Source organism: Acanthaster planci, linkage group LG19 (genome assembly GCF_054643075.1).
Source record: "Acanthaster planci isolate LZ-2023a linkage group LG19, COTS_SCS, whole genome shotgun sequence".
NCBI lineage: Eukaryota > Metazoa > Echinodermata > Asteroidea > Valvatida > Acanthasteridae > Acanthaster > Acanthaster planci.
Genome location: NC_141795.1, coordinates 4,972,303 through 4,996,466, shown reverse-complemented (window position 1 = coordinate 4,996,466; position 24,164 = coordinate 4,972,303). Strand labels below are relative to the sequence as shown.

Here is a 24,164-nt window from a genome sequence, read left to right as displayed (position 1 = left end):
TTGCGGAAACGATGAAGGTATATTTTGACAGAGTCCAGACTTTTTATCGCTGTGTTGACTGTGTTTATGAGAGGGATTTCAATATCTGGACTGGTATTGGCTCAACACCTCATAAAAATGAAATATTTCAGTGATCATTTTGCTTTGCCTATGCATAATTCCTATTTTTCTGAATTGTCAGAACAGGAGATTCATGTGTGTTCTCTCACACCATTTTACATGGAAATTGGTACAAATGATGGTGACTGAAATTGTCATTTATGTAGATAAATTAATACTTCATAGATGTACGGTATGTCAGTGGTGTGTAAGTTAATATAAACAGAAAAAATTGCTCTTTTGTACATTCTGTTCAAGCTTTCACCCCACGTTTGTCAAGGAACCCGAATTTCAAGAACTGAAATAACTTGGAAGGGGAAAAAAAGCAAGTTTGGATGTTGTTTTCCAGGTTTAGTAAAGCTGTGTATGCTCTGAGAGGCCCCAGGGAACCCTTGTTTTTTGGTAGCAGTGTACCCTCCCTGAGGGGCTGTTTGTTTGGCAGTGGACCTCTTATACATGTAATGTCACCCAGAGTTCATGTGAACTGACCATTAGTAGAAGTTTTCTGCAGTTGCTGAGTGTATATTGTAGCTTCATAGCCACTTCAACCGTGAAGCGTCCATTGTCCATGGATCGTCTTCTGGTGTGTTCAGGATCAGTTTACTCCTTGCTCTCTTGTTAAATTCTTTCCATCTTTTCTCATGAGCAAAAATATTTGGATTGCACAACAACTATTGGCATGCAAATGGCAACAACAACTGATATGGTATATGAATTATTGGTTGCTGACACTTGTGGGACGAACACAGACCCCCCCAAATAGCTCTTGTTTTTGTGATAGGAAATCCAAACTGTTTGTATAATTTTATATTCAGAATAATGTTTCACAAATGTCAAGAATTTACTAAACAATGAAACATGAATCAGATCAGAAATTAAAAACATTTGTTTTTAGTTTGTGCATTTATCAATATTGAAAAAGTTCCACTTTATCATAGTTTGATCTTGATTTTAATATAAAACCGGCTGTTGGAGACAGATACAAAGACATATGCTTAAAGCAAGGGAGTTTTGTCTCAAGCGCCCTGTGCGTGAAGATTTTGCAAGTTTCCGTGCAAACATCCAGGAAATTTGTACTTATACCATTTACTAAGCATGCACCCTCAGAGAAGCCCCAAAGATACGTGAATGATTGCTCTAATACAAAGGCGAATTTTATTATCAGAAGTGATTGATGTTGAGGAAGGCACTAATTCATCTTTACACTAGTTGGATCTGCTTTGAGAAATTGGATTGAAATCACCTGTTGGTACAGGTGTGTCTTTAGGTTAGAGTCATCCTTCTGCAGTTGTAAAATTTCAAACTTGGTCGGCATTTAGCTTTGACTTGAGACCACATTTAGCCTGTTTTGCATGATCCCCTGTTGATGTATTAAAAGGCAGTGTTGCAGTGTCTTGATTGGCTCTGCCAAAGATGGACACATTTGTCAGAGGGAACTCTTAACTAGTGGTAATTTCTGCTTCCTGAAGGGACTGGAAATGAAGGTAAATTGAGAAACCTCAGTGAAAAGGAATTCTTGCTCGCGATTCTGGAACATTATCTCCTTGTCACTGCATGTCTTTCCTACATTGTTTCAACACATGAGGCATCCCTGGGTATGCCAGACTCAATTAAGCCATGTGCAACACCTGCCCTCATGGCCACAGTGTGGAATTAACCTTGAAGTGAGACACTTTGTTCTTTTACTGTATGGAAATCTCTCTGTCCATGAAGCTCTCATCAAATAGAATTTATTTACATGTAACCAGTGATGAGTGATTAAACACTTCTGAATACTAAACATGTTACCACAGCAAATGTTACCCACAGTGCTTTGGGTTTCCTTCACAAAACTGTGTGACAGTGAAGAGGAAGTCCTGAAGCAGTTCTGTGGCCCACTAGAACAGTTTGTGTGGCAAGGTGCCATACCTTGCCCTGATGTGCAAGAGTTGATAACAAACAGGAGATCAGAGAGAGGGGATCCAATTATTCAAGTGACATGATTCACCAAGGTCCTTTCCTTGAAAGGCCATCAAAGGTCACTGACCTGACCCCTGGATGTACTTTTGATACAGTGATATCACCAAGAGAAAAAATATTGTAGCTTCCTTTGGAATTGCTATTTTTTTTAAAGGAAATTGAGCAATCCAGTTTTGAGGATGTTGCAAAGGAATACCATACATTCTCAAATGTGTTTTGATGCAATTTGGCAATAAGGTTAGTTTCACTTCATGGTTCTCTATGGTTTCTTACAATCAGTGTTGCTTGAGTATCAAAATTACCTTCAACTGTTTCAACTTCAGACAAATAATATGATAAGAATGATCACCATCCCCCAAACAGTTTACAGTTTGATAGCCATTAACTGCAACTAAAGAAACTATACATCAGCTATAGTTTCAGATATTTCCAATAGAACACATGGCACAGAATGTTCAGATCTGGTTCAAACCTAATGAGTCAGTGTCCAAATCATAGATCTCGTTCTGGTACATTCTACCACGAATGATTCTACTCCATGTACATTCTTGGCATAAGCTGCCTCCCCCCCCCAATAATCCTATTTTGTCATCAGACTGACACAGCTGGTATTCCCATGCAGTGAGAGTGGTGGCAGAAATACCTTAGGTGGTTTTCTTGTGTATTTGGCAAGACTTGAGTTTATTGTCTTTGCATAAAAACCAGAGCAATGGCCCACCTAGGGTAACACATAGGGAAAAAATGGCTAACATGGTTCTGGAAAGGAGGATAGCTGAAAAAAGAACCAACTCAGAGCAGGAACATCCTCGTAAATACAAAGCTCTCGCCTCCTGAAAGTATTTTGTCAAACGAAAACTTGTTTGAAGGAATCTGTTCGTTTACCCCCCAACAGATTTTCTGATTCAGACAAATGTGCTTGCACCTTGACTAGTCACAAGTGTAAATTTGCCCTAAACTTGCTTGTATTAATTACAAAACTGCAAGCCATTCAGAAACCTTTTTTCCTGACGTTGTACAAATACAATTAAGTTGCACACCAATTTCTGTAGATTTTCTGAAATAGATTTTATCACGTTCGTGAAACCATAATTAATTTTGACAAATTCCAGTGTCCATAACGATAAGCTTAGATAAGTTATTGAATAATTGTTACAATTTTTTACAATTCTGGTTACACATGGAAATAGTGCCTGTAGATTTTTGACAAGGGGCTGAGTGATTCTTGTCTGAAGTTGCAACCTTAAAGAAAACAGAGCTCCATTCTTATATCTCATCGGAGCGGGATCTTTTACAAAGCTGAACCTGTTACCTCTCGGAATAACTGGGTAAGTTTTGTTTACTGGGTCAGTGACCTCTAGGTCATTGGAGTCAAACTAGGCCTGATCTTCTTGTCATACGGGAGGAAAGAATTACTGTTCCTATCTATGAGGGGGGCTCACCATTGAACCAGATCTTGTTGAAGATTCCTAAGTTTGTTTTAAAGAAACTCAAGAATTTATGATCCTGTATACATCCATGTTTGTTACCTGTGCCGATGTCAGGTGTTGACTGACAACCAACAGCCAAATGACAATGGTATCGGCAATTGTAAGATTGCCCAATGTTAGATTGAAACTGCAGGCAGTAAACTTGACTGGGTAGTAGAACAACAGGTCATCTTTATTACGTGATACATGTATGAGTTTCTGTTTACAGATAATGTTATGGCTGAAAAAGGGAAAAATGGTAGCAAAGTCAGTAATCCATCTTTGGCTGATGCATTTCTGCATCATGCATGCCAGTACTCGAGATTCAAATTGATTTGAGATCACTAAAGTTACCAATTCAAGTCAAATTATATCGACATTTAAAAGGAATTTGTTGAAAATCAAAGGTAGCGAGTAGTTTTAACCACAGACCATTGTTTTAACCAACATTGGTGAGAAGTTGAACAGCTTCCAATTTTTTAGTAGGTACCAGATTTGTACACGGTGCCGTAATTGTTTGGATAGGCCCTGTATGTCTCCTTGAGGAGTTATCTTGGCAAAAATGTTCCTTGGAAATCTGTGCCAAGGCTTTGGAAAGGTTATCAGGCAACATAAAATAAATGCACAAATTTCCAAGCAAATTTGTATACTACATCTCCTGAATTTATAGCCAGTCTGTTAGCTGGGTATCAGGGAACTATTCCAATTAAAACCACAGGCATTTCCTCAGACAATCATTACATCATCAGTTCATTTGTCATTCCATCTTTTTCACACCTAAACATAGGTCCCTTACTAGGGCCCCTGACCGGCCAGCTATGAGAACACAAATACTTTGCCGTGCTATTTTTTTTTTAATTTGGAGATTGCTAGGATAAATACACAGTGGTATGGGGCTGGAGGAGATGATTACAACATAATGGGCAGATTCGCGGGTGGGTGGGGGTGTCGTCCAGTTGTACTTTTTATGGGATATTGCAAACCATACTTATGCAGTGAATCCTTCAATAGGAAATCTGATTTTTCAGGAGGTCCACCATGGTGATGCGCGCTATCTGAAATGTTATCTGAGGATGGGACACGAGGAGTTTTGTCCAGGATAATCCAAAATGATCCTGAAAGAATTGACACCCCTGTCAGACATGAATCCAGTTTCTTAACATGTATGTAAAATTTGCTTATACCTGAAATTTAACAATGCCACTAAGTGTTAGCCGTTGACTTCAACGTAGACTCACCTTTTCATGCTTAAAGCACAGTTCAAATCAAAATCCCTAAAGTTTGGTTTTGAATGAACTAATAATGGATGCAACAAAATGAACATGTAACAGTCTATGACTTTATCCAGTGCTGGTGTGGGATAAGTTAGTTTATTTATTTTTTTATGTGAAATTCTGTTAGTGGAATTTAAGCCAAGGGTAAACCCATGCAGTTGTCAGCATTCACCTGCTTTCTGTAGTTGAACTAGCAGAAACTCCATGCACCAAAGTGACTGATCAAAGATGACACATCCACTCCTGTTTTTTGTTGAACATGTAGTGATACTGAACAATGCATAGTCAATATCAGTTCTCTTGGGCTGTCATCTGATCAATGGAGTCTTGGGGGATGTGCCCCCTCCCCCCACATGTGCAGGACCCACAAGGAACGAAATGGAGATGACAGCATAGATTAATAAAACCACAGTTCGTCTCCAACTTGTTTCCCAGCTGAACTCTGACTCAGGTCTTGTTCATCCAATTTCAACTTTTCACCCCAAAAAGGAGGTTCCAGACCGGAGAAATATTGAGGTTGGGTCTCTGATCCTTTGAAACGGGGTAATTAGAATGATGAATCATAAGAGAGGTCAGGGGTCAAAAGGAAGGGTCGATGACATAACACCTGGGTCAGTCATTTAAAGCTTAGTATGGGTTATTGGAAAATAGGCCAGAGTTGTGGGATAGTGGTAGTCTAGGACTAGTCTTTTCAAAGCCAAGTCTGAGGTCTGTCTTCTTAAAATTGTTGGACTTCCCTTTTTCTTCATGGAGAGTCTTTCAGATCATGATCAAAGAGTTTCAGAAGACCCATTTGGAATTGATGGATTTGCATTCTTTCATGGAAACCAAAGACAGTTGGTGCTTAGATTTTTGTGGCATATATATTCTAAGCTACTTGTATACGTGCTGATTCATAGATTCATGTAGGCCTACTTGGTTATTGAGGTAGCTTTGGGACTAGATAAAAGGAAGGGCCTCAATTCTCATACGTGAGTCGCAAGATTACGATTATGCTTAAGCCTGCCGTACATGTACACACGTACACTGCACATGTATACTGAAGTCCAAATTTCTTATGTGGAAAACTTTATCATGTAGTGTAAACTTTACAGATCAAAATCGTTGAGTCATGACCCGACACAGCTGGTACAATTTTAAAAACACTTCAAGCGTCAGTGCTGTGCTTTCGTTTAATTTTTTTACTGAATGCAGTATCTTCCATATTGTCAATTGTCAAAGGCTTCCTTTTATACATTTTAGGTGGTGGCATATTTCCCAGGGAAAAGTTGCATCACCCGTGCCCTCTCAGATAGTAGACCAATAATTTGTACTTTTTGAACGATGGTTTACACTGAGAAGTTGAAGAAGAAACAGTGCTACCAAGCTCTTAACTTGTAAGACAGCTGTCCAGGAATCTTCACCATGAGGCGATCCTGAGTTTAGAAGTTAGTCGAGGAGTTGAATGAGGAAGTCTCAATAGTGCTCATGAGAAAAATTACAATACTCATCAACAATCTGCAAGCCATCTTAGAAATCTAAACCTCCATTGAAATCCTGTGATAACGTGATGCTTTAATCCAATATCACTTTCTAATCCAGGGTTTGAACTCGTTGGGGAACCCATGGCCCTTTTTTCTTGTTACTCTTTGGGATTGCCAAGGCACACAGATAGCTCGTAGTGAAAACTTGGCTCCATCTGGCTCGTAGAGACTTCATGGATTAACTTGTATTCTTAGTCAGCAAGTCCATCAGGAAATCGTGCCTGAGAGACGCCCGTCTTGTGTGACACACATGGTATGAGTTGGAGATGTGTGCCTCACATATTTTGTACCTCGTCCAGAAAAGAAAAAAAATCCCGAACAAGATTGATTTCAGCCGGAAACCAGAGTTATGTTTCCCTGGGACAGTGTTATTTATCATCATAAAGCATGATATTGTATGAAAATAAAATACTGAGGTTGTCTGGCTGGGGCACAAATATGGGTTTGACTGGAACCACAGTTTGAGCAAATCTCACAGGACCTCGGACTCATTGTGCACTGTGGCTTCAATATGAAAATTACATATACGGAGTCAGGGTAACAGTGCATAAGAGTAGAATCATGGCATCTCTTAACTACCTCCACAATGCAGCAAATTACAGTCACTTATTAAAAAGACTACTGGATCAATGTAGATGCACATTATGCTATTTGCTTTGACATGTTTTTCTTGTAAGCATGATTTAGAAAAAAAATCTTTTCTTCACAGTCAGTGAAAATACTAAACCAGATTGAAATTGGTTCCTCTAATATGGAGGATTTTAGTATTATATTCTCTCAGAGTTTCAAACAGCGTGGTTATCTTGATCTAAGGGAATCCTGCTTGAAACGGAAGCGCTGTCAGCACTACCAAACATGGGGCATACCTGGACAGATATTAGGGGTTTCACCTTGGGTGTTTGGAACTTATCTGCAAGTGATGCGGGATGGTACATTTTTTGTTCACGTGTTGGGTATAACTGCTACAAATAACCAGGACCATCCAGTGGTAGTCGTTGTAAGATATTCAGTGGAGGCTCCAGAGAAATGGCACACTGAAAATACATCAGAAGGAGATTCCCTTGTAAGTTGTCAGTCACGTCTGCCTGATGGGCAGGGATAAAGACAATACTGGCCTTCTCAAGGAGTTTCCGTCACTCAGCCTGCCCGAATCTCCGGCGCTTCCTCTCCGGCAGGTGGCTGTGTCACCTGAGAGGGGCTGCGTCTGCCTGCTGAGCTGCCCGTTGTTTCCTGCGCAAATTGACACCGTTATCTGTGTCAAGATGTGTTTATACGGTGACTGCTTTTGGAGGAGGGTGAAAGAAGGGTAGATGCATAGAGGAGGATACCGCTACATGTACTTCTCTTTCTCTTCCAATATGTTTAATGATGATAAAGGCAGGCCAATAGATGAAGCTGATTTGTGGGCTTTAGTTGATGACAGTGCATTTTAGATGCATTAAAAGAACATGACATAAGCGATGTTCTAAAAGCTTGCCTTGGATAGGGGTGCATTTTTTGATGTGGAGGGAAAGGACTAAGTACCAGTTAACTGTTTGGAGCTCTGACAGTAACTGATGGAAAGACAAGTGCACTTTAGGCGGACTGTGGATGGTTTCTAGTGGATAGGTCCTGTCTCTTATTTTACTGTCCTCCAAACTCCACTTCATCAGGGTGGAAACTACTGGTGAATGTTTGTTTCAACTTCCCTTGCTTTTGGACATGTTGTGATTAATATTATCGTCACATTTTGTTACGGCAGAGTCACCTGCAACCCATAGCCTTACTTCTATAAATTCTGCCTGGCTTCCAGGGTCATTTTCCAAGATCTGAGCATATTCTTGAGGAACTTTCAAGTTCAGCAAAATCTTTTGAAATTCTGAATCACAAATATAGAATCCACCTTTACAAAATGTGGTTCTTCTTGGTACTTTTCTCCAATCCAATCTTCAGCTGCAATGCTTTGCACAAATTCTTTTGTGATATATGGAAAGGAATAAAGCTTGCTCTGTCATCAGTTGTGAGATGGATGCATGACTTCAGAGACAGGCGAAATAACGACACGCAGGAAGCTATACAATGAAATGTAGTCTCAAGACTAACTTCCAAGCCAGACTTTGGGTAATTGGTAAATGTTAGCCAAACAAATATACCTAGTTGTATTTACATTCCGCGGGCCAGTCTGTAGATCATGTACAATGCAGTTGGCTACTCTGTTACGCACGCACGCAATTCAAAGATACATGTAGGTGTCAGAAAATAAATGTTTCTGGTATTTAACTTTTAAAGATGGTGGCCTGATGGGCCGATGTCTGTGATCTGTACGTGAGCACATCGTAATTTGGGTTCATCATGAATGCTGTCATGTAATTTCACAGCCATTAAAAAAACAAAATTCAAATTTTTCAGGACTCAGCAGGAATGTCTCAAACCAGTGATTACTGAAGGAGAAACAATTACATCATATAAAAAGGACATCTTCTACTTAAAGAAGTCTGCACGATATCATATCTTATCCCATTAAAAATAAAAGAAAAATGCCAAACATTTGTTAATCAAATTGGTACAGTGAACTTTGACAAATACATGTACATTTACCTTTTTCAGAACTGTGAAATTGTTTGATATGTTTGAAATGACATATTTCAAATCTGTTTCCTTCGGTTTTGTCTCTGCAGTTAACATTTTAATGTACTAGTTAAATGTTTTCTCATGATGAAGTGTTTTGACATATTTTGACAACGTCTATTCAGACTAAATATAAAAGCACGTCATCTTAAAATAACGTTGAATTTGTCAGTAACCAGCACATGAGCTCTGAAATAACTGTACAAAAACATACCGTGAAAATTTATGAAATGTTCGTGCGACTTTTGTGGTCCACATGAGAATTACAGATATCTTGTTTATTTGGGTACAGAGGCAAGCTATATGCCGTTTACATTTGGGTGTTATGAAGCATACCTGAACTATGAAAAACTAACCTCCTATTTATTTTGGGGAGATGTTCTAATAAAAGAAGTGTAGGGCGAGACTGATTGCCCGAGTTTTTCTTCGTGATTCATGACGAGACATAGTCTTTATGAAATATTGTTTTCCAGAAGAACCAACTTTTTTGGAAGTCGAAAGATTTGTGGATCTGTGAGTGTGAGCCTGGAAAGATTGCAGTAGAACAGAATGCAAATGTTATCAGTCATCGGGACCATGGAAAAGCTTAATATACTAGTATGCGCATACTGGTACCCTGTGGTATGCGCATACCGGTACCTTGCCCAATGTTCTGACTTGTTGTGTAATGTTGTACGTGTAAAAAGAACAAAAAATATATACTAAGAAGATATTTGGTGATTATTTTGTATTTAGGGCATACATGGTCAAGCATGCTACTACATCTAAGAACGTCCAACTTCAAAGCTATGGTATTTTATTTGATTATGTTCCACAACCTCATACATGTTGTATGAAAGTCAGCAGGTTGATGTCTGTTTTTGGTGTAAATTTCTCGGTGATGGTGTTGCATTCTGAATGTGGTGTTGTACTCGCACTGTGTTGATTTTTGTTTTGCCTGTTCTATCATTCCACTGTCTCCAGGGCCCCCAGGTACCCCAGGTCTTCGAGGTTTCCCCGGCGAGAAAGGACGGAGAGGTAAAAAAGGTGAACAAGGTTCGGCTCAATCCCGTGTGTTTTCACATTCTTTCAAATCTCTCCATCGCTAACCCATTTCTTAGCCTTTGTGTACTAACCCCATTTCCTTTTATTTCAAACTAGCTAAAAACACCACAGTAGTGCTGCATTGTCACATTCTGCACAAGGCCTTGTCCAAATCAATTGGCTGTGGCTGCCAGTAACACACTTGTCTATGGGGAATTAGCTGAAGTCAGGGGCTTCTATGAGTGCATGTGTCATTTGCAGCCACATCCTTAACTTGTGGACATGGCCTAAAACAGGCATACCACATCAGTGCACCACATAATATACCACATTACTACCTCTCTACAGGTGTGTACACATAAACAAGAGAGGCAATGACATTAGATTGTCTCACTAGCCTCTCTCTTTGCAACCAACGAGGGGGTACTTGTGCACAGTGCATATTGTGGTGTTGTGTGCCTTCAAAGTTCATCTCAGCTGTGATATTTTGCAGTTTAAGACAGGGAAGTCTTCAGAGAGTTTTGCAAAACAAACCACAAGAGATTTTTTGAATGTTCTCATCCTTAAAGACCATCTTATCAAACAAATGATGATTTTCACTTTCATATTAATTTCTGTTGCTTTTTTGAAATTTAAAAGAAATGCAGTTCATGCTTTTTTCATTTCTACGGTGCATACATGTAGATCATTCAATTTCAGTTGTTTTTCTTTGCTTCGTTTCTATTACATCACATCTCTTCATTGCTTTGTGTATTTCTGATGGTATCAGCAATTCTGTCATGATGTAACATTGTGTCCAGCTTCAAATTTTGCCTTTATTAGAGCAGACACATCAGATTTGCATATTTAGTAACAGTATTCTAATTCACTGCTACATTGTGATGTCATGCAAAATCATTACAAATTGAAAATGAGAAAGGATTACACTTGTCGGTACTTTGCTGCTTGTGTGGAATGTAGAGTTTTGGTAGCTTCTCCATTAACACCGTTTGTTGGTCAGTTTAGTTGTTTAACGTTCGCCATCCGACCTGCCGTCTGCTCCTAACAGTGTGAAGCTTACTCGTAGATTCATGAAATGATCTTACCCGGGAATGAGTTATCCTTGTTCCTAATAATAAAAATAAAGAACCACTTCTGAAAGCGTTTCAAGAATAGCTGCAGAATAAATACAAGAAAGGCATCTGGGATTATAGTCTGACGTTTGTCTCTTTTGATAAAAGTAATGTTTATCCATTATTAAAACTTGTCTGATCTAAGTTTATCTTTGCTACATTTGTACTGCAATTTATTCTGGAAAAAATGTACTTTCAGTGTGGTTCTTCAGTTCACGTAGAGTTACCATTTTGTTTTGTTCTGTTTTCCAAGCATGTAGCTGGAATTATTTGTGTAGAAGGAGCCATAATGCATTTTAATCAAACATTCCAAAAAATGCAAAAAAGGAAGAAGAAATGTATGCTTTTCTTTGCTTTCACTTTCGTTCAAATTTGATCATTGAATGGAACCGAAATGATAAAAAAATGCCAACATTTCTTTTTAAATGACGGGTTCTTTTGTACTTCCTTCCATTTTTGATTTACTCTTGCACTTTGTAGTGATACACAGTACAATTAGCACAACCATTTGGTCTCATACACCAAGCACTCGAAAGTAGACTAGAATTAAGAAATTCTAAAGCCATTGCCCTTGCTTGAGTCTTGTTGGCAGGCAACATGGTGCTGTTTGCAGTTGCACTGAGCCCAGTGGACTTGCACAGTCACACCAGTTTGTGAAACAATGAGAGATATGCAAATTTGCCGACTAGAATTTTGTGAGGAAGACTCTCCTAACAGCAGAGCAAAGAACCCATTAGTCCACACACTAGACAAGCACATTGCCACTGTGACCTGTTGCATTAAACACTTGTCTGTTTTCTTTAAAGTAATGAGTAATTCTTCCATGTCTGTTTCTCTTGGCAGGTTCAACTGGCTTTCCTGTGAGTATCTTTTCATTTGCTATTAGTTACATGTACTCGTCAACAACTGGTTAAAAGAAGAGCTATACATATATGTAGCTCTGTTGTGGAACCAAAAATTATTTTTCACTTTTGGAACATGGTTCCGGTTTTTGTCCTTTCTGTTGTAAAGACACCAGAACACATGTATTTACCGTACATGTTTTTGTCCTTTCTGTTGTAAAGACACCAGAACACATGTATTTACCGTACATGTTTTTGTCCTTTCTGTTGTAAAGACACCAGAACACATGTATGGTAAGTGCAACAACTGGTTTAATTTTGAGCAAGAAATGTCAAATGCTTTCTGCTGTAAGGTGTTTCTGATAACAGGTGCCCTTTACAAATGTCGCAAGATCAAAGTGATTTGGTTGGCTTTTCATTTCCAGGGACCTATTGGCATTAAAGGAGAAGTTGGCATTGGTTCACAGGTATGTACAGATTCAATACTGCATGTGTCTCATAGACATTGATAGATCAAGTGCTAGTCAGGATTTGACAGGTTAGGGTAGAAGCACTTACATAATGCAGATAAACAGGACCCCTTGAAAAATACAGGTATTACCTGAGGGATTCTGAGCCACATGATTTGAGTTTTGTGATTAAGTCTGCCAATGGCCAGCTGACCCATTTAGCAGGTGTAGGCATGTGGGTAAGCCAGGATTCTTTTTTATCCTGTGTAAAAGGCTGACTGAGAAATGTTATGCTGTAGGTCATTAACACCCTTCTCTTGCAGTCAAAAAGTCATTAAATTGGGTCCTGATCAGCATAGTTGCCTAGCAATTCTGAGAAACACTTTCTTTACTGCTCAGTGTTGCTTCCAGTAAAATCCTGCCTTAAGCCTCACCATGCGAAGCTTCCAATTCATCACATGATGAAATCAGCTGATGATCTCATAATTGTGACCAGTTTCTTGACCTAGAAAGTCTCTTACACCTCTGGCCGGTAACCGGGACACAAAGCCATTGGCCGAAGCACCTGACATTCCTTGATGTATTAGGTGCATGGAGCCCACCTGCTGTTCCTAGCCTTTAAGATGATCACAGGCAGACATTGTTTGGGTGTCAGCCAAGCAGAGAGACTTCTGTTGGTTGATTAGGGTGGGATCCTAGAAGAAAAACAAGGTGTGGGGTGAATGACCTCAGAACAGAGGCTGGTGAGGACAGAGGTTGTTCCAAGAAGAACAAGTGGAATGTTGTTTTGAACGGAGATCAGAACATCAGTGTAGGCACCTTTGTAGATGTAAAGACAGGCCAGAGACTAGGCACCTTTGTAGATGTAAAGACAGGCCAGAGACTAGGCACCTTTGTAGATGTAAAGACAGGCCAGAGACTAGGCACCTTTGTAGATGTAAAGACAGGCCAGGGACTTGACAGATGTTGAAGTGTACAGAAACGAGGGTTGAATGCTAAGATTTCCCAGGACCAGATTTTTGAGAGATTTTCAGAAAAAGTGTCATGCTCTGCCGCTTTCAGTGAGTTTTGAGAAGTACAATATGGCCCAACAAGTCAGCAAGTTCCTAATTTTTTTCTAGTTAATATTTGCAGCATCGATGTATGCCTCAGATAGTCAATGTTTTCACCTGCTTTTTTCCACTTAGGGTCCCCCTGGGATGCCAGGTCCCATTGGCCAACCTGGTTACCCAGGCAGCAAAGGTGAAATTGGATCCCCAGGTGTAGGCATCAGAGGACTTCCTGGCCCCCCAGGGTCTCCTGGAGAACCTGGCAGTAAAGGAGATAAGGTGGGGTTAAATCCAGCTTTCTCATTGGTTGTGAAATAATGCATATTCACAACTTTAACAAACTGGCTGTGTCTATCTGGTTCGTGCGTGTGATGTCACTTCAGTTTAAACCACGCCCACTGGACATGCACTGCAAATAGAGTTACATGCATTGATCACCGTTTACGTGGAACTATGGACGCGGAAGTTAACGTGCAACTTCAGCAAATCGTGGTGCATCTGCCTTTTGTGACGAAGTCACTTACGAACCAAATTGATAAGCTGTCTGACGTTATGGAGTAGCTGTTTGGTTTTGTTTGTACTTGCGATTCGCCTTTGAGAGGTATTTGTTTATGGATCATGCTCGTAGTCCTACAGAAATCTTCTGTTTCTTAGGGCATATCTGCCTGAATGATATTGCATCAATCCTTTTCTTGAGTTTTAGTTTTGAAATCAACTGTAAGTGAAAGTTAACACTTTGGATGTGTACAGGAGAATCCTGTCACAGGTCACATGACTTCTTGCCTAAAGATACAGTCATCAAGATCTTGGCTTCTATGGTTAAAAACCTTGTCAAACCCAGGCTTTAGTTTCAGTTTCAGACTTCTATCATGATTAGGAAGAGACTTCTCTGAAGTTTGAATGACTCAAAGGTTCATGATTTTGATTGATTGTAATTTTTTGTCCATTCCAGGGTGATTTGGGTAGCCCAGGCAGATCGGTAAGCCCTAATCATTCCTTCCTTTTCACTCACGGAGCTGTGTCAGTGTTTGTGACTAAAAAGCTCATTTTAGACAGCTTTGATTTATTCTTATCGAATTGACATGTTCCAAAAATATGCTTACGTCTGATTTGTGCAAGTTGACTGAAGAAACATTTCCTTTCCATAATCTAATTTAGGGCTACAACGGAGTTCCAGGGATAACTGGAAAACCTGGACAAAAGGTAAGATGCAGAAAGCTTTGGAATCATGTATTTTCAGATTATGAAAAAAAGTGTCAGAGCTGTTGACCTTTAGGAACAGAGTCAATCCCTCTTCACGGTTGGATATGCCCAGGAATGTTGATATTGCTATTTCACATATTCAAGAAAGACGGAGCATACTTCATGCTCGAATGCCTTTGCTAAGGGTGTATGCAAACAGAAAATTCATGCTTGAGAATTAAGATTTGACCTTAATCTGTTCAAACCCACCATGTCGGTGAGTGAATAGGACTCACCTATTCAGAATTTATAAAATGAAGATGGGTTTGAGTTGTTGCCAGGCTTTAGTGCTTCACATCTTCAACATAAGCATCTTTGGACTGTATCCTTATTCCCACAGAGATACGGTAACCATTACACAAGGTTTCCTGTTTTATTATCACGAACTGACTTTGTTCATTCCTAGTTGATATTTGTTAATAAAAGGACGACTAGTTAACAAGCAAGGCTTGCATGTACCGACTGGTTTTATTCTGGTCTGCTTTTCTCCAAACAGGGAGAGAGGGGCTTGTCTGGACAACCTGGTCTGGCTGGAATGACTGGTCCAATGGTAAGCTTAGTTCTTAATAATTTACTGTTGATTTTGTGTTCATGAAAAATGACTCAAGAATTTGAAAGATGGTTGCATATGAACCTCAATTTCAGCCCAGTGTAAAACAGTGCAGTGCTTTTGTTCAGCTGTAATTACTTTGAATGAAGAAACATGACATGAGGATTGGAGCCAAGGACCTCCATATCAATAGTATGATTTCCTGGCGTTGTTAGTGGGAATCCCATCATTGGCTTTTTTTTAAGTCCCAAATTGAATCAGAGTTAGCAATTTAAGTTCCAGTTTTGTTTTTTTCTATTCCTTGCCTTTTTTGAAAGACCTACACTGATTACAAGCCTGTGTCTTTAATATATGTCCGAACTGTTAATGACAAAATGTCAACACCACTTTTATTCAAGATTGCATTTTTAAATTATGTGTATTTTTGTCTTTGGTAGGGTCCAGAAGGAAAACGAGGGGAGAAGGTAGGCTGTCTGATCTGTTTGAAATATTTGCTATCTTGATTTTGTGCAAAACTTTCCTAGGAATTCTAGGAGACATTCTATGTAGTCTTACTGAAGTTGGAAGTCTTCACTTGAAGTTGTTTCATTAGGAAACTCCACTGATAAGATTGTCTTGCCAGTGTATTCTTGACAGAGTGCTGTCCGTGCCTGGTTAATGTCACATCACACAGGAAAGCATTGTGGATTCTAAGAGGGTTTGTAGAAGGAAGGAACCCTCATCCCCACTCACTTGGCACTTTATTATCCTAATCCACCCCTTGGCTAACCCTCTTCCCTGGTCCCCTTGTCTTGAGATACATGTACATGGACCAATACTCACAAGGGAACATCCATATCCGTCAGTATTCAATCGGGACCTCTGCATTACCACGAATGTTGCCTGCCTGCCTGCCTGCTTGCTTTACAAATGCCCCTGAGAATGGCGTGTCGTCTGCCCATGGGAGACAGATTAAATCTCCTTGACTGTCCTATTAGAAATCTTTTGGGGGTTGGGAGATGGCAGGAACTCCCATCTTGGCTAAATCTGTAGAGGAAATGGTCTAATTGATGTGAAAATTGAAGCATGTTTTGTCTGAAAACAACTTCAACAATGCTTGGCCATCTCTTGGTGAGGTGACATTGAGATAAGGGCCTGTGCTTAGACCTTGTAAGTGCTGGCCGAGTGCAGATGACAACAAAATCATTAGTGGAAATATACAAGGCATGTAGTCATGTGTATTTACCTTGTATATCTTTCAAAATATCCATCATTTTTTACAGGCCTGAAATATTCTAGGTTTTTCTAACTTTGCTCTGGAAATTAAACTTTTTTCTTAGAAATACTTGAAGTGCAGTTAGTAATGTGAAATGATTGAAATTTGTCCTACTGTGTCACATTAATATCAACTTACGCAACTTCTAAACTGCCTACATAAAAGCAGTGATAAATTTATCTTTGAAGACTGTGTTACAGAAATCATCATAGTTGTCCAAACATCAGTTGTATAGGTGGTAAAACATCATGAATAACACTCCATTTGTGAAGCTTTCATCAAATTAGATGAAGTACTGTTTCTTGCCGTTTCAGATATTTTCCTGCTGATTAAGAACTAGGATCATCTTGGGAAGACATTCTAGTCTCCCTGATGGCCTAGGTGACACTTGTTTAGAAGTGAATGAACTTCTTGCCATAAATAGCCATGGTTATCTCTTAAAGACTGGTTTCAGACTCATGGGATCAACCTCCCATTAGTCACACCACCGGTTGTGTATTTTGAATACTGAATTCATTGAGATACAAGGGTCTTTGATGTCTCCTGAGACCCACTCAGTGGCCGATAATTGATTATATCCCTGTGTGTGTGGCATGCTATAAGCTGTCCATTCAGGCAATTTTCTGACATTTTTCATTAGCTGGTGATGTATGGGAATCATTTGATACCTCTACAGCTGTGATGGTAAAGTTGCCTTTAAATCTGGTCTAGATCCAATATTTCTGTAATAAATCTTATCCACCCTGAGTTGAGGTACACCCTCACTGGAAAAAGAAAGACAGGCTGGTACTAAGAAGTTTTCCAACGGGGTTCTTGCACAAAATTGACGTGAACGCAAAAACCATACATGTGCATTCCAGCATAAGTTTGTGGCATGCACTCAGCGTGCCCCATGCCAATGCGCATGAACTTGGAACACCTATTTGGTGAGTTTGTACCAAAGAACAGTCAATTTCAGTTAAAAACACACCCTTTTTGTGCTAAAATACAAGAGCCTAGTTACACAGTATTTTAAAACAGAAATCTACTGAATTTTAAGGCAGTCTCTCAACATACTGGGAGTTGACAAAAGTTGAACTTTGTCAGTTACGTGTATTGTAAACTGCTCCACGTTTTCAGTGCTCGGCCTAAAACAGCCAAGAATTCTGTTTGCCATTGTGCACCATGAAAAGGTTAAATCTTAAAAAAAGAAATTGTTCTTTTTTTGCTTTTTTAAAATAGGGTGACAGGGGACAGAAGGGTGACAGAGGTCAAAAGGTAGGTCATCTTACTGAATATTCATCTATTTTGTTCATGCCTTACATGAAACGGATTTGTGATTGTACATACTCTGTTAGTGAAGCAACCACTATGCATGATGTACATGTATCAATCACTTTGTTAACTGTAACGAGCATCAGTGCAAAAGGTACTTTGTTGCGTGCTTTGCCCAGACACTCATCATTTTGTATTTAATACTTTATTTCTAGTTTGTGGTTATTGTATTCTTACGGTTTTTTGGTTCTTTCAGGGTCAAGAGGGTTTAATGGGAGAACCCGGCTTGGATGTGAGTTCTCTCTTTTCACTCTAAGGACTTTCACAATACTTGTCAAGAAAAAGCACTTGATACACTGATCCTAAAACCAAGTTTTTGAATTTCTTTGCCTTTGCTAGATTTTGCAGAATTGAAAATAAGCATGAAATATCTTGAGGATAAATACGATCGATGGTTAATACATGTATATATTCTAGTGGCAAATTGAACCTACATCATGGCATTGATGATTATGTTTAGTTGCGTTTTGCCACCTGTTTTAATTTTTGCAGCAAGTGTGCATGTGTCGTTTTTTTTCAAGATTGCTGTTGGTGTGCTTTGGAGGCAAATGTTCCTCTTTGCAAAGATGCAAAATTGCGAAACTAACATTATGTATGTATCCGTTACATTTTATTGCAGGGGCCAGTGGGACCACCTGGGCCGCCAGGTACCAGCTATGATCCAGACACTCATATGAAAATTGTAACAATTAAGGTAAAAGACAAATTCATCCTGTCAAACGTTGAGCTGGTATGTAGTTGTGACCTGTTGAATCTTTCATTCAGACGCATAAATCTTAATCCAAAGGAAGTGACTACCTCTGAAATTGCCAGTCATGAATTATTAATAGATTGTATGGAAGCATGTGAAAAGCTTCCAGCATACATCCTGGGATTGGACTTTTTGCAATACAACTCATGAATATGCATACTCATAATGCATAGGTATAGTTTAAACTCATTGGGTATCATTCTTGAAACTGACTTGTTCAGGTGCCCTCATGAAAATGCAGAAGATGCCGTTTAAAGGTGATTGGATGATCATAATTGCCTTTGCAGGGTGAAAAGGGAGACCCAGGCATGATGGGACTTCAAGGTCCCCCCGGGGTACCAGGGAGAGATGGCATCAATGGAAGCAATGGGTTACCAGGCATGAATGGTGAGGATGGGAGAGATGGCAACATTGGACCACTGGTGAGTACAAGTCTTAAGGCTGTGTACATATAACATGGCTTTGGCTAATGGTAATACACGAGAAGTCGTTCGGAACTGGCTTGGCCACTGGGTAGTGGCTCCAATATTGAAACATAGATCCAGCTGTTGCCCAGTACATGTAAGTTTGCCTTGAGCTAGCTTTCCATGTACCGTACATGTACAGTTCCTGTTTCTTGTTAATTGCATATTAGGTCGGTTATGATTTCTTGACCTAAACTCTCCATAGGAATAGACTAAAACATATGCACACTTGTTGAAATGTGGCTTAACTTTCAACATTGTGACTTAAAGGATCCATGCAATGCATTTTTCTTAGAATCACTTTTTTGTGTGTCTGTACTCTTCTTCAGTGTATGAAGGCTCCATGGAATCTTCTTTTGAGTTACACGAACTGAAAAGTACACTTTTAAAACATTTATTTCAAATTGACCTAGCATTTCTGGACAAGTGAGGGCGCTTTTGTGTTGATATAACTCTAGGAACACATTGCTCAGTTTGCATGTTTCCATGTTCGAACTGTGAACTCCAAATTTGCTACTTGAAAACATTTCTGAGAAAGGGTTGCTCATTATCTTAAAGCCATATACTTACATAACATAGAGTGCCGAAGGAAGTAAAATCTACAATAGCAGTGTTGAAAAAAATTTAGAAATTCTTTGTGCATAAATCAGTACAACATTGAGGTTAAGTGCCTTGCATGACATCATAGTTTTGCTCATGAATATGAATATGTTAATGAGCATAAAATCCAGAGGAGCCCAAAATATGGGTTGAAATAGCCAAACAATTTATAATTTATAATTAGGTTAATTGACACCCAAAGGGTATTAGTAAAATTCAGTAAAATGTTTCTATTATATGGCCCCCTTAACTTGTTCAGAAAATACCAGTCCCTCGCTTGTGCTACTGTTTTCAAGTTGAAGTATGTTGATTTGGGGGAGCTTTTGATCAAAACCTCACAGGCTAGGTGATAAGTTGCAACTTGAATCCATAACTTCTGCTTTCTGGGGCAATAATAAACCTTTTTCTGGCTGCAAAAATGTAGCAGTGGGCATGTTGTTTGTAGAGAGTGGTCAGCGAAAAGTGGATTTTTATTTCATGTTTTTTCAGGGACCCGCAGGAGACAAAGGTGAACCTGGCAGAGAGGGGCCTATGGTGAGTGTGAGTTGAAATTTTGCAGAACAACTAACGCAGGAATTGTGGTCTGATTAAACAAATCAGTTGTGAATCATGATGGAATTATTCAATGTTCCATTCATTGTCACACGCATTTCGACATTTTTTGGAGAAATGCAACAGCATGAACAATTTGGAATCCGTAAATGAAAGTTGAATGCTCCACTTATAAATCTAAATTATAAAATGTAAATACATTCAAGTGTTCATGCAAGAATTATATGCTTGTACTCTTAAACTATTCAAAAGTCTATTTGGGAGCGAGTATCAATTTAAAGATAGAGGAATAAGCCCAACCGAGACTTCCTCATGAGTAAGATTAAGGCTTTAAGTTTTTTACTCTTTTACAGGGTTTGCCAGGCTCAGCAGGTCTCCCAGGATTACCAGGAGAAAAGGTGAGAAACATGGGGTATATCTAAAGAATCCAACAGAGGGCAGAATTTGGAGGTTTAAAACTTGTTGGGGAATTCTGACAACCATTAGGACTGTTATAACATGTGGGTACATTTGTAGGGCACATCCTCCCTTTTATGTCATCAATGCTCCTTACAGTAAATGAAGAGGCTAAGTTTGCCCTGTGTCGCTCTTTAATAGCGTCACTAATTCGCAACCAAAATATCCAAATCTTTTAACTGGTCCTTGTCGATCTTACTTACTGCTGGATGACGCTAGTCTACCTCGAGTCTGTGGCCATGGGAAGCTTGCCCCAGAGAGGAACACAAATTATTCCTGGATAACCCTGTCTTGTGATTCCCTACTAAATTATGTTCCTGTTTGTGTTCAGGGAGAAAAGGGTGATATGGGAACCAATGCTGAGCTGTTGCAGGGACCGCCAGGACCTGTTGGCCCAGCAGGACCACCTGGGGATCCTGGACGAGATGGAATGAAGGTAAACACAGAGTTTTCATGAATGGTCAATCTTACCGTTGCACCAACTAGAAATTAGAACTGTGACCTTTTGGACATATTGTCAGAATTAAGGGGAAAATTACCACAAACATGTGTTTCAACATGATTAAAAAAACTTTGGTTTATGGAGCTTTATTGTTTTGACTGAGAAATAGAAATATATTTAGAAAACGCTTTAACAAATAGACCTGATGACAGGAATATTGAAATGTAGTTTGAAAAAAAACTAGATACAGAATTTTTTCTCTCTAACAGACATTGTAAAGAATGCATTGTGATCAATTCACTTCAAAGAAAATATGAAGAAGGACAAAACTAGCCAGTTAGGAAAGTGGCTTTGGCTGAACTATTGTTATGTCAAATCTGTCTAAATCATTTTTTCCCCCCCACTTCTCCAGGGTGCTGCGGGTGAACCAGGTCTGCCTGGACAAATTGGACAGCCTGGACTGCCAGGACCTCAGGTAAGAACAATGGACAGATCCACTTAAGAAAAGCGTTTATCGGGTCTGTGCGTGAACAATTGAGGGCGCTGTGTAACCTAGGCTTGAGAGCCGTCATATGAGACTGTATCACTTTTAAATGGTGCTCACTGCATCATCTGAGTTGTGGCCTCTCATGCAGTTTGAAATGTGAGATCAATTGTTGCAATAGTTTTTGGAAGAATTCTGTATTTTTCCCCTTTCAACAAAAACCATTCTCTTTTTCATGCATCCTGTGAAGGGACAAAAGGGCAATGCTGGCCCTATCGTCAGTGAACTTGGTATCATGCAGGTGAGAAAGAATCATGCATGAAACAGTTCTTGAGTTGGTACAGTCACTCTGTATTTCTCTGTGACTTTTGGTTACAAGCCAGTGGAAGTTGCTGTCAGCTGTTTGATGAGTAGTTTATTGCCACTGTCTGAGCATGACTTGGAATGTATGGTCATTGCTTTATGTGATACTTATCAGTTGAAGAATGTTTTGAAGATGCAAAGATGGCAGCCAAAGTAGCATTGACAATGTGAAAAAAAATGTTGTTTCTGTCTCTTTGCAGGGGCCACCTGGAGACAAGGGTGACACCGGTGACATCGGTCTTCCTGGAGAAAGAGGCTTGCCTGTAAGAAACATGAATTATTCATTGATTATTAATTAAATGACTCAGAATTCAGAATATGTCATTGTTTTACTGACAACGCATAAACTGAACGCATTGCCTTTTGCCTTGTTTTGTGGCTGACATCTTTAGCCTGTCAGTTCTCAAATTGTGGCAGTGAGTAGGACCGTTCACATGACATTGTTTGTAGAGCTTTTATAGTAGTGATGTAGTTTGCATCATTTCATTTTTAACCTTTGCACCATCACTTTTCACATTGTAACTCTTCTCAAAGCTTCATGGCACTGTAGACTTTGTCCAGTCCGCAAAACGCTTCAAGAATAAGTAGACACCCATAGATAAAGCATCCTTCACTTTGAGTGAAACTATTTTCCTGCGATAAATTGCTGCCTACATGTATGTCCAATTCATAAGTGAACATAACTTCATCGTTTGCATATAGGTGAACTAAATCCACTGTGATGAAAGGCTGAATGTTAGAACAGCAAGTTCCTGAAAATTACACTGAAAAAGTGAAAATTCAAAAACTCCCAGACTAATTTTAACAAAATAAAGACTTTTGATCTGTGTAATTTGTTGTATGCTTCGGACAGTGAATTAATGACACCAAATGTTGTTAGAAACAGGACTAGTTGTATAAACCAGTACATTGTCTCGGAAGACAAAAAAAGAAAATCAGTTACGTTTAGATCAAGAAGAAAGATACATACAGGATGTGTCTCAAGTAACCAGAAGATCTGAGTTCAAATTAACAACCACAACAATTAGCCATCTCTGAATTGAACCATTCATTAGCAGAGACAAGGAAAAACCTCTGCATTGACTAGACTAACTCTTGAAAGACGACTGCTTTTTTAGCCAGACATTTTGAGCCAGCCTGTATTTTGTTCTCTAGGGAATGCGTGGCCCACGGGGCCAGAAGGGCGTCTTGGGCAAATCAGGGCGCAGGGGCAAGAGGGTACGTGGTAGCATGTGATGAGCATGTGACCTCCCCACCCCCAAGGGCTGCTGAACCCTCCTAACGAGCATTAACTTGAGATGGAACGGCTCTGGTCTCTAGACCAACTTACTAACTAACTGTAAAAAGGAGATAAAGGAACATCAGTAATAGGACTCTATTAGCAAATAACTCAACTCAAAAGACTTCTATGACTTTCTGCTTTTAAAAAGCCAAACAAACAAACAATGGCATGCATTCTGTATTCAGACAAAGGAGTGTAAATTAATAATAATACGGCAATGCTTGTGAGATGTAATCCATCTGCATTAAACTCCAATCAGGCATAAGTCTGATACAGCACAAGTAAACATTTGTAGACACTTTGGCCATATTATTTATGGTTGGGAGATAGCTTTCTTGGGAGTTTATTATCTGGGTGTTTTCAATTACAAAAGGAAAATGCAGACATGCTTCTGCTCGAATTGAGGAGTTGATGCTTGGAAACTAAAACTTTTTTGTTGAAATAATATGGCTTATTATATCTGCAGGTATTGACACTCAAGAAGTACATATAAGTAGCAAGGAGGGATCAATGAAACACAGCCAGTCCAATATTGAACAAACTTGCAATTTTGAAATATTGTTTTGACCCGAAAATTATAGTTTCATAAAATGTGCTGCAGTACTAACATTAAAATGCCAAATACTGATAGATAAAAATTGTACTAACAGAAGGACTAGCAGCCAGCTTTTATTAACAACATACATGTAGTCCACAGACTTTGTTATGAGTACACAAAAAAATCACTTCAGTATTAATAATGCTTTGAGTACCACAGTCTCTGGGTCTTGGTTGAGTACATTTCATCAGTACGATTAGGAGTCTGAGAAGAAGAACTCAGATACAAGTACGGATGCCACAACATGTCATGATGGCATTAGGGTTCATAATAGGATCAATGAGCATGTGCTGATGATGGTTTGTAATAGTTTAAAAGTAGACAAACTATCAGAGTTATGGTTCTTAACTTCAAAAGGGGAAGAGGATTAAAAATAGACAGTTCGATGTTGACAAGTAAAGATAGCAC

General features: G+C 39.3%; 1 protein-coding gene across 6 annotated transcripts in view; it reads left to right on the top strand.

Annotated features, from left to right (window-relative positions):
* Positions 1-24,164, top strand: part of LOC110986010 (uncharacterized) — a 76,501-nt gene that overhangs the window by 43,313 nt on the left and 9,024 nt on the right. For 2 of the 6 annotated variants that reach the window (XM_087129924.1, XM_087129925.1), the window contains exons 3-20: positions 9,892-9,978; positions 11,907-11,923; positions 12,331-12,372; positions 13,542-13,682; positions 14,356-14,382; positions 14,562-14,606; positions 15,142-15,195; positions 15,633-15,659; positions 17,672-17,707; positions 17,961-17,996; positions 18,384-18,458; positions 18,803-18,937; positions 20,069-20,113; positions 20,485-20,529; positions 20,919-21,023; positions 21,442-21,504; positions 22,077-22,139; positions 23,032-23,094. In XM_087129924.1, coding sequence (XP_086986050.1) covers positions 9,892-9,978; positions 11,907-11,923; positions 12,331-12,372; positions 13,542-13,682; positions 14,356-14,382; positions 14,562-14,606; positions 15,142-15,195; positions 15,633-15,659; positions 17,672-17,707; positions 17,961-17,996; positions 18,384-18,458; positions 18,803-18,937; positions 20,069-20,113; positions 20,485-20,529; positions 20,919-21,023; positions 21,442-21,504; positions 22,077-22,139; positions 23,032-23,094 — 1,106 coding nt within the window. The remainder of the gene's footprint in view (positions 1-9,891; positions 9,979-11,906; positions 11,924-12,330; positions 12,373-13,541; positions 13,683-14,355; positions 14,383-14,561; positions 14,607-15,141; positions 15,196-15,632; positions 15,660-17,671; positions 17,708-17,960; positions 17,997-18,383; positions 18,459-18,802; positions 18,938-20,068; positions 20,114-20,484; positions 20,530-20,918; positions 21,024-21,441; positions 21,505-22,076; positions 22,140-23,031; positions 23,095-24,164) is intronic. The other 4 variants (XM_087129928.1, XM_087129927.1, XM_087129926.1 and 1 more) reach the window with 4 other exon arrangements.